At 40.8% G+C, this 10071-nt stretch overlaps 1 protein-coding gene across 1 annotated transcript in view; it reads left to right on the top strand.

The window, feature by feature from the left end:
* RNF19A (ring finger protein 19A, RBR E3 ubiquitin protein ligase) overlaps positions 1-9478 on the top strand; it is a 19840-nt gene extending 10362 nt beyond the window's left edge. The window contains 6 exon segments of the mRNA XM_009072594.1: positions 3763-3877; positions 5901-6062; positions 6712-6781; positions 6783-6908; positions 8294-8437; positions 8806-9478. Of these exon segments, the coding sequence (XP_009070842.1) occupies positions 3763-3877; positions 5901-6062; positions 6712-6781; positions 6783-6908; positions 8294-8437; positions 8806-9478 (1290 nt within the window).
* Positions 9479-10071: the final 593 nt, after the last annotated feature.

Below are 10071 nucleotides of genomic sequence, written 5' to 3'. Positions count from 1 at the left end.
CAGATGATAAGCGTTCAGTTATGTGTCCTGGGTGGCATAATCAGATGATTTTTCTGATTTCATCAGCATGGATTCTCAGTGACTGACACAGATGTGTAATTCTACATTTATTAGGGAGGGAAGGGGAAGTGTTGCTGCTAGACAGAATGTTCTGGGAGGCAGTTTTTCCACTGTGTGTGTTTTATCATCTTCTTTGAATCAAGTACTCCTCCCTTCTGCTTACGGTTGTTTTTTGACCCTTTTGTTCTGTTCTGGCTTAGTCTTATATAGTCATTGGAACATTGTAAATGAGAAGAGGAAGAAGGCAGCACTTGCAGTTGCCTGTTTCAGATTAATTTTGCCTGATTAGCTTTTCTCATTAGGTTTTGGGATAGTTCCTCATCACTGAGCACCTTTCATGTGCTAATGGTGAAGTCTCAGAACACTTGTCTGTGAGGGCAGTCTGGTGAGAATTTCTGTAGTACACCACTGTATAATGGTCATTTTCTGTGACATGTTTGCACTTTTCTTGAAAATGTCTGGTGATGGGGACTCCACAGCCCCTCCAAGCTTAATTTGCTTAGTAACATTTATTTTTGTAACATTAGTGTAGGAAGAGAATTTACATTAAATTCTGATTGTCCTATCTTCAGCTGATGTAAAGAATCCTTTTGCTTTGCCAATATCCCACAACATATTTAATGGTATTTGAAATCTATTTTCATTCTTATCTCTAAACAAACCTGACACTGGTTTAGGTCTCTGATTCTCCTCCTCTGGATTTCTTTGCAGTTGTTCATGCTACCTTTGTTTTTGTCCAGTTCGAATACAGCAGTGAAGCTGAAGCACTACTGCTGAGTTAAATGAAAGGGTGATCCTGTGCCAGATCCTGTGCCAGTAACTCCCAGTTACCTCTTTCTCAACAACGTGCTATTTTCATTTTGTGTACTCAAAACACACATCCTTTCCCACCATACAGGGAATTTTAGCAATTGGCCTCTTCCTGAGGGTGGTCTTGAACTCATTACCATTCTGCTGCATCCTAGTCATTTCAGGCCATTTTTTCAACTTCTCAAGACAAGCATGGATTCTGGCATTCTTGTAACCTTGCCAGATTGCACTGGCCTGAATCTCAACACACACATTCTTTTCCTTCCATCTTCCAGGTTAATAAAAGTGTCAAATGCCCTTGGATCAAGGGCATATCTCATGGAAAAAGTGTGGAGCAAAGAGTTTCAATTTAGCTAGTAAAAATCCCTAATGACTTAAGATATTTTCTGTAGTTTTACATGAAGCTAATAGTAGATTTCTCTCATCCATTTTTTTCAGTCTGGACCATTATAACCTGTTTGAGTGTCATACAGTAATGTAAGAATTTTGTTAAAGTCAGTGTGTGACATATGTGTCTCCCCATCCCCAAGGCTAGTTGTCTTGTCACAGAAGAAAATTAAATTGGTGTGATTTCTAGTTGAAAAAAAATCTGTGCCACCTCTTTATTTCCTACCTTTGCTTTGATGTCTACAGGTTCCCAATTTTCAGGAAATGAAAGTTCAGGTCACTGGTCTTTAATTCCCCAACTTCTTGGTTCACACCGTTTTTAAGATTGTCATTGCCATTTAGCTTCTTCCAGTTTTCCTGGAATTTTTTTCAGGTATCTTCTACGAATAGTAAGTTTTAAAAATTACTGTTAGTGACTCTGAAATTTGTCCTGCTGAGGTATTTTTCAGATCAGCTCATATAGGTACTTTCTAATCTCCTCTATTCGTACAGTTCTTTGTCACTCACTAGTCATCTAGCTCACAGTTGATCTTCAGTGACAACTGAAGGGGACAAAAAATAGGAACAGGTCTCCAGGAACAGGTCTGCTGGCTATCTTTCCTTTTTGTGGAATAGCAAATTGATCCAATTTGGTCTTCCTCTTACTAGCACTGTACTTGTAGAATAATTTCTCCTTGACTTTGATGTCCCTTGCTTTTTGTCTCCTTTGCTTTAACCTTTCTGATTTTGGCCTGACACTCTCCTGCTGTTCCTTTATACCCATTCATAGTAATCTGACCTACTTTCTATTTTCTTAATGCTGCTGCTGCTTCGGTAAAGGAAGCTTCATTGTTCTTTTACAACATTCTGTCTTCTGCCTTGGAAGAGTTTGTGCTTGTGCTTTGATAGCATTTCCTTGAGGAAGTGCTAGTGCTGTTTGTGTAGATGTGAGTCTTGTAACCTACCAGTTTTCTGTGTTTATTGAAATATCTCTTCTGGCCTAGTATTTTTGTTTGGTTATTCTTTATTATTTACCCAGTATTCTGAAGTTTTTTATTTCATAGTCATTTCTACCAGTGTAAACTTCTGTCTTGTTTTCAATCAGTTTCTTCTCTGTAACCTCTTCCTTCCATTTCTTTTTGTGGTTATATGTTTAAGGAATCCAGTAGCCTTTATGGATATCTTTTTGTTTCTTTGTCTGTCTTTCTTGTCTTTTGTTTCAGGAGTTAAAATTATCACTAACAGTAAAATTCAGTGCCTGAGATGATTCTGCTAATTGCCAAGAGCCCTGTGAAACCAGATCTTCCTGGGATTGTACTTCTTACACACATACTGGAAGTGTTCATGCTCAGTGTTTCCTTTTCAGTCCATAGGCATGTTCCATATTCAAGTGCTCCCTCACTCGGTGTTTCTCTCTGTAGAATGTACCTCACAGCAAGCAGATGGGTTCTCTTTGCACAAAGTGCAGTGCCTTCTCTGCCCCTTCCTTGCCTGAACAAATACAAATACTTTGTTTATTCCAGAATGAGAACTGGCCTGCCACATTTTAGAAAGCACAACATTCAATAACCTAATTCAGAAAGCATGAAATCCAGTTCATTTTTGTCATTATTTTCTTGATGCTCTCTTTTGTGTTCCTCTGTAGATGGAATGAGGATTAACTTAGCCTTATGGCAGTCATTGAGGTAGTGACCTGTTGTTCCTTTGCAATTACATCTTAACCAAGAATGATGACAGATGAAGTGCATATCCCTGAAAAAACATGTTCCTAGAGAGAGTAAATGAAACACACAGAAAGTGGAAAATCTCTGTAAAGTGATCTTTGAAGGCCTCTCTGGTTCATGTGGGATTTGTGGCAGATAAGTTTGAGGCAGTCACTTTTCAGAGTTACTGCAGACTTGAACCATGAGTAAGGAGTTTGGTTAGCATATTCCTCAGTAAATAGTAGCACAGCTAAGACTCAGATCTGCAAAAACATTTCCGTCTCAACAGCTTGTCTTGGGATGCTAGAGCAATGGAGCTCTTGCTCTCCCCTCCTTCCAGGAGATGTTTGGTGAAGGCTGTCTCATGGCTCTGTTATGTCAGCCTGTTTCCATAGATTTAGTAATCTGTGAAAGTTTCACTCTGTATTGTTCAGGGGAAAGATGACTGGGAATAATAAATGTCATTTTGATCAGATATAGTAATTTTTTGATCCTGAAAATCTGTCTGCTTTTCCCAGGCATGTAAACTGGAGTAATGATTAAACAAATAAAAAGTGCTGTTCAGTGATTTAGCTCTCCAAACTTGAGGCTGAAAGTAAATGCTTAGTTGCCTGATGGGAGGACTGCTAATTTGTACGAAGCTGCCTAAAATTAAGATATGCTTAAATTTTATTTTCTTTGAGATTAGAAGTCGTGACATAGAATGTGATCTCTCTGGAAGAGAGCAGGCTACAGATTCCAAACTATCAGTTCTTCCATTCCTGCAGTAGTGTGTTGTTGATGATGATAATACCCTAAACCCCCTTTCTTTTCTTCTTTCAAGATTCACAATCGATACGAAGGAAAAGACATTTCAAAGCACAAGCGAAACTTGGCTATAGCAGGTGGCGTAACCTTATCTGTAATTGTTTCTCCAGTTGTAGCTGCAGTAACTGTAGGTAAGTGAATATTACTGTTTTGTATCTTGGTAGCACCTTGCAACCAGAAGTGTGTCAGCACTCATGAATAACACAGCTGAGATAAGTCCTGTGGTTCCCTTTTATACATGAAGGAACTGAGACAAGGTGGAGTGTGAGGTTATACATTTATTGGGGCAGAATCAAGAATACAGTACTTGATTTTAAGGCAGCATTTCCTGAAGAATTAAAAGTAATTTTTATCTTACAAATTGAAGTTTCCACATTGACATACCTGGCTTTAAAGATTTGAAGTATTTAATGGGTTTTTTAAATGACTGACAAAGAAAAAAGCTGTTGCTACAGAGTCTATTCATATTTTAATAACTTCATATCAGACTCTTCTCAATGCAGAACACAAATGGTCTCTTAATATTACAGTAGTTGACAAACTATTCGTTACGTTCTGGGAGTCAGTTGGAATTCTATCATGTTCTTTCTCATGGCAATTGTTGAGGACAGCATTTGAGGAAAACCTGGCTGTACCTTACACAGTACTTGTCTCATCTTCCCATGTAATTCCAAGATCACTGTAAATCCAGGTATTTTTTGGAAAGAAGTGGACTTGCCCAGGGCTTCTTTGCTTCTCCTTTGTTGCAGCACAGGCCTCTTCACAGTTGCACAGTAAGCTGCTGTGGATAACTGATTCACACTAAGACCCACCATTCAGTTTTAAGCTGGATCAGTCCCTGATCCAATTCATCGTGCAGCTGTGTGTGCAGTGTTCCCCTTTGTGCTTAGGGAGGAATGAGTAGCCTCAGGAAGACAGGGCTGCTTTTAGCTAGTGGTGATTCACATTGGCCATGAAGCTGTGGCTGTAAACCACTTGCTATCCATGGTGGATCCCTGTGCAAATGCAGATATGCCAGTCATAGAACTGGCTCTGGTGTCAGTCTGTACTGCATTGTTCTCACGTAGCTCTGGTGTCAGATCCCTGCCAAACAGGTAGTGGGACACCAAATCTCTAGGTGTATTTATAGGTCTGCTTTACCTCATTCTTTCAAGCTGTTCCTTACTTCTTACTAGAGAGAAAATGTGGCTTTTCAGGGAAAGCAGTTGGGTTTTATTTTGTGGAGTTTCTGTTCTTGCCCCACTGCCATTTACACATGGCCTCTAGTCCCAGGACATTATATGGCTTCTGAAATGGCCATGAGAATATGGATTTCCTCAATGCCGAGAAATTTCTAGTGGAAGGGACTTTCTATAATTGGAACCCTTCTTGTAGATTAGACCGAGGAGCCTTTCTGTTGGATCTGCCTCTCTTGTGGCCCTTTCAGGATGTGCCAGCTTCCCATTTTTCAGTCTCTGGTTTTTGTACCTTCTGTGTACTTCCATCAGCAAAGCCACAGAATGATTTAATTCATATGTCAGAGGATTAACTTTCACAGTCCCCTAGAAGCAGTGGGATGGACATGTGTGTGTATCTGTGTGTGCTTTAGCCCACAGTTCCTTTCACTGGTTTCCCTAAACTCCTATCACCCTGCTCCACACAATTGTTTACGGAAAACTCACATTGAAAGATCCCAGAGTAGTAATAAAGTCCTATTAAATTGATAGCAAATCCCTATCTGCCTTCAGTGGATGCAAAATGAAGCCCCTTATTAAATTTGTAGAGATACTAACATTTTTAGTTGAATAACATTTGAAATACATCTCTGTTGTTTCTGTCTCTCAGGTGGAACATTATTACAGTTCCCAACGGAGCTTATATGAACCTTTAAAGTACTTTAATTTTGTTTGTAAAAGATGTTGTGGACATTCTGGAAGTATTAATTCATCAATCATTAAGCTTCTCTTCCTACCAATGCTGACAGATGATGTTCTGCCTGCTGAAAGCACTTTCCTGTTGTTTCATCTTAGTGATTTACCAATATTTCTTAATTTTGCTCCCTCCTGATCTCTTTCAAGTGTGAAATATGAAGTAATCATGGAAAATGAAATTGCCTTTATGAAGGGCTCTAAAATATAAGTCATATTTAATGAAAGACTGTACTTTCCTCCGTAGGTATTGGTGTTCCCATTATGCTGGCTTACGTGTATGGAGTCGTTCCAATTTCGCTCTGCCGAAGTGGAGGCTGTGGTGTGTCAGCTGGCAATGGAAAAGGTGTCAGGATAGAATTCGATGATGAAAATGATATAAATGTTGGTGGAACAAATGCAGCTGTAGGTAAGAAAATTCAGTGTTCCATTTTCTATAAATACAGGCTCTGTGACTTGTATTTGCTGCCTTAGATACTAGAGTAGTTCTTTGCAGTTGGGGCTGCGTCTGCTCATTGCTGAAAGTTCACCGCTCAGGTGATGGTAGCTTCTCTGTGTTCGTGTTGTGCTGGGCTGTAATACAAGTATTAAAGCTTTCCTTGCCCTTTTTAATAAAAGCCAGACTCGTCTTTTCCACAGGCAGTAGTTCTAAGATGACATCAGTGTTGCTCTCTCTGGCTAGCTGTTTTATAATAGGGCCAACTAAAGGCTGATCTGATGCTTTAGTTTTTGAATTACATGGCACTGCCCTTTGTAATGAGGTCTCTCTGTGTTCCTGCACTCCGTGTTACCTATCCTATCCATATTTTGGTGTCTTAAGTATGTGCTGTCCAGCATAGCCATCGTAGCAGCTCCAAGAAAGGTGTATTTTTAAATTATTTCTGGTTGTTTGGGTTTTTGGTGATTTTTCTTTTCTTTCGTCAAAGTTCTTTTCTTGTGACAGTATGTTTTATAAATCCTTCGTCTCAGCATAATTTCAGGAACAGTTTCCATGGTCACATTCTAGAAACTACGAAGTTGTACTCCCATGAGTGACAAGCCTTCTTTGTTCTGTCTAGATACCACTTCAGTGGCAGAGGCACGTCACAACCCCAGCATAGGGGAGGGAAGTGTTGGAGGACTGAGGGGCCAGCCACATGGATAGAATAGGAGCCATCCGAGACAACCTGAGCGAGACCGCGAGCACCATGGCCCTGGCTGGGGCGAGCATAACAGGGAGCCTCTCGGGAAGTGCCATGGTGAACTGCTTCAACAGGTGAGACTCTGCTCTCAGCCACATGCTGTCCTGCTCCACCGGGGAGGTGGGACTGACAGGTTTTCTGGTTTTTATTTTTTGGAATTGGTTCCTATTAAAAGGAGCTGTCTCTGGCAGATAGAGACAGTTCATCCCTGACAAACTTAGTGATTTTCAAGAGATCCTGCCTGACCACAATCCTCAAAGAAGAGTTTGAATTTTCTTCAGGGTGAATAGGGCCTGAAATCTTCTTCCCCTGCTTCCCAGGAGAGCTGCCACTACCCAGGAGTGAGAGGGAGGCATCTCATGTTAACTCAGTCGTGTTCTCTGGTGCACCTCACCCCAAACTCAGCACCACTGACTTATTCAGTAGTCTACAAGTACTGAGCTGTGCCTTCAGAACACCTGGGTGGAGTGTGGACTCCAAATGGACTTCAGGCAGGAGGGGAGGCAGCTGAGCACCTGGTCTTGCCGAGGTGCAGCTTCTTGTCACGTAAATGCTCCATGCCTCCTGTGAATTTGGACCTTACTGTTGCTGGCTGTCCTGCACCCTGAAGTGTCTGCACTTCTGAGTGTCTACAAAGGACTGTAAACATTTAGAGTTCAGGATGGAATTGGCTCCTTAAATCAGTTGCCAACACTGCTCATTTTGAGTAATTTGGCTGTTCAGGCTATGTAGAATAAGGAGTGCAGATTAGTATTAAGTTTCCCAGTACTGGGACAGGTGTTTGAAACTGTGACTGCTGAATGAAGTACACATAGCCTCTTCTTTAGAGAGCTGAGAGTGGAAAACAAAAACAACCCACTGTTACTTCACTGTCAGAACATAGGTAAACAAGACATTTGGAAAAAAGCTTGTAATTTGATTTCTGGCTTATCTGCTCAGCCCAACTTAAGTTTGCCCAGGTTTCTATTATTCCTGTTGCAGTTGATAATACAATATAAAGCAGAGTACAGAACACAGTTCTCTGCTTGTTACTTGACTTAGTAATAATTTTGCAGCAGGGGAAACATGGGAGCTCTCATGTCTTGAACTTACATACCCTTCTGAATGTTTTTACCATTTTTAGAGTGCAATGTACTATCTGCAAAAGAATTGTAGCTAAGCCTGGAAGTTGTCCTTGTAAGTCTCAGTGGAAAAAATCCAGAACCTTTGGTTAACACCTTTGGGAAATTAATCTAGTTTTGCTTTGAGATGTCTTTGTTTTTAATTAAAAAATAGTCACTTCTGACAGTGGGAAGAGAAAACCTGTTTCAGTAGGGTAAATATGCACATGTATACTGGAGTAACTCGTAAACTCTACTTATTACTGAATGGTGGAGAAACTCTACAAGGTGACACGAATTTTCAACTAGTGTGCTTTAACTGTTTTGGCAGTATATAACTCTCTCTCTTTCTCTCAAAGACTGGAAGTACAAGCAGATGTGCAGAAGGAACGATACAGTCTGAGTGGAGAATCTGGCACAGTTAGCTTGGGAACAGTTAGTGACAATGCCAGTACCAAAGCAATGGCAGGATCCATTCTGAACTCCTACATCCCTTTGGACAGGTAAGAGAAATGTGATGAAAATAGAAGATTAATAAGCCTGGATAATTAAAGGATATTCTAAGCATGCCTCAGCTCTTCTGCTTTAATGATTACACTTTGAAACTGCAAATTTTGTTACAAATGGAATTACATGTGACTGCTTATGTTTTGCCAAGCTTGTTTTCAAAGAGGAATGCCATGTCTGGAGCTCAACAAAGTGTTTGGTCTTTGGACTTTGTGTTTTCCTTTGGCCAGTTTATTCGGTTAAACACTTCTCTAAAGCAAGAGACAGCAAAGCGAGAAGGATGTGTATCTTGGAAAGCAGCAGGAGTTTGTTTTGCTGTGTTAGCTGGCTTAGCTGACCACTCACGGATTCTTCCTTGTCCTAGGGAAGGCAACAGCCTGGAGGTACAAGTGGATATCGAATCGAAGCCAGCCAAGTTCCGACACCACAGCGGCAGCAGCAGTGTGGAGGATGGCAGCGCCGCCGGGCGCTCCTCCGGCCTGCCCGACGGCAAGGCCGGCACCGCCAAGTGGTCCAAGGACTCTGCAGCAGGGAAAAAGTGCAAAGGTAAGCTGAGAAAGAAGAGTAGCATGAAGATTAATGAGACGAGAGAGGACATGGATGCTCAGCTGTTGGAACAGCAAAGCACAAACTCCAGTGAATTTGACTCTCCTTCTCTTAGCGATAGTATTCCATCCGTAGCAGATTCGCACTCCAGTCATTTCTCTGAGTTCAGTTGCTCAGATATGGAAAGTATGAAAACTTCCTGTAGCCATGGTTCCAGCGACTATCACTCTCGCTTTGCCACAGTCAGTGTTCTCCCAGAGGTGGAAAATGATCGCTTGGAAAACTCTCCACAGCCAAGTGGAATCCCTGTGCCTGTTCCAACAGCCCCAAGCACTGATGTTCCACAGCTGAGTTACATTGCTGAGGAAAGCATTAATCATGGATCTTCGGCAGATGTAGATTTAGGTGTTGGTGAAACACTGAAAGAAACAAACAACAACCATTCACAGCGTGCTGTGGAACTAAGCACTGCTATTCAGACTGAAATTTAAGTCTCTAAGTGCTGCAAAAAAATGTATTTGCCACTAAAGAACCCTGTCTGAAAGCTGGTTGAATTACGTGCGACTTCGTGGGTTTCAGGTGACCAGCAGAAGCAAGGTTTTGATACAACTGCATTTTCTATATACTTGTCTGATAAGGCAAAATACTTCATATGGATCTTTGACCTGTGTGAAGAGACCTGAAGGCTTTAACCAAGTGCATTACAGCAGTACAAATACGTCCATGTTTTGTATTTTTGCCACAACTTTGCTTGAAAGCATATACTTGGTGTATTTAGATAAAAATTGATAAATTCTTAATATGTTAAATGCTGAAATGAATAATATGTCCTGCACTGTTTACTTGGAAAATATGGGATTTGGGATAAAAGGGTGTTAGCTGAGCATTAGTGACTTAAAACCATTCTTGTGTGAACCCTTAAATTTAAGGGAAGCAAAGCTCTGCAGAGACCTATACAAACATATTTCAACAGTGAATATTCGTAATGATAATTTTTTTTCATAACTGGACACACTGTATTTAGAATGCATGTCGGATGGACTGCCTATCTTCAGGTGGATGTAGCCTGTGTCAGAAACATTTG

This window comes from Acanthisitta chloris, unplaced genomic scaffold (genome assembly GCF_000695815.1).
Source record: "Acanthisitta chloris isolate BGI_N310 unplaced genomic scaffold, ASM69581v1 scaffold12384, whole genome shotgun sequence".
NCBI lineage: Eukaryota > Metazoa > Chordata > Aves > Passeriformes > Acanthisittidae > Acanthisitta > Acanthisitta chloris.
Note: the sequence above shows the minus strand (reverse complement) of the source record. Positions and strands in the feature narration are given on the sequence as shown.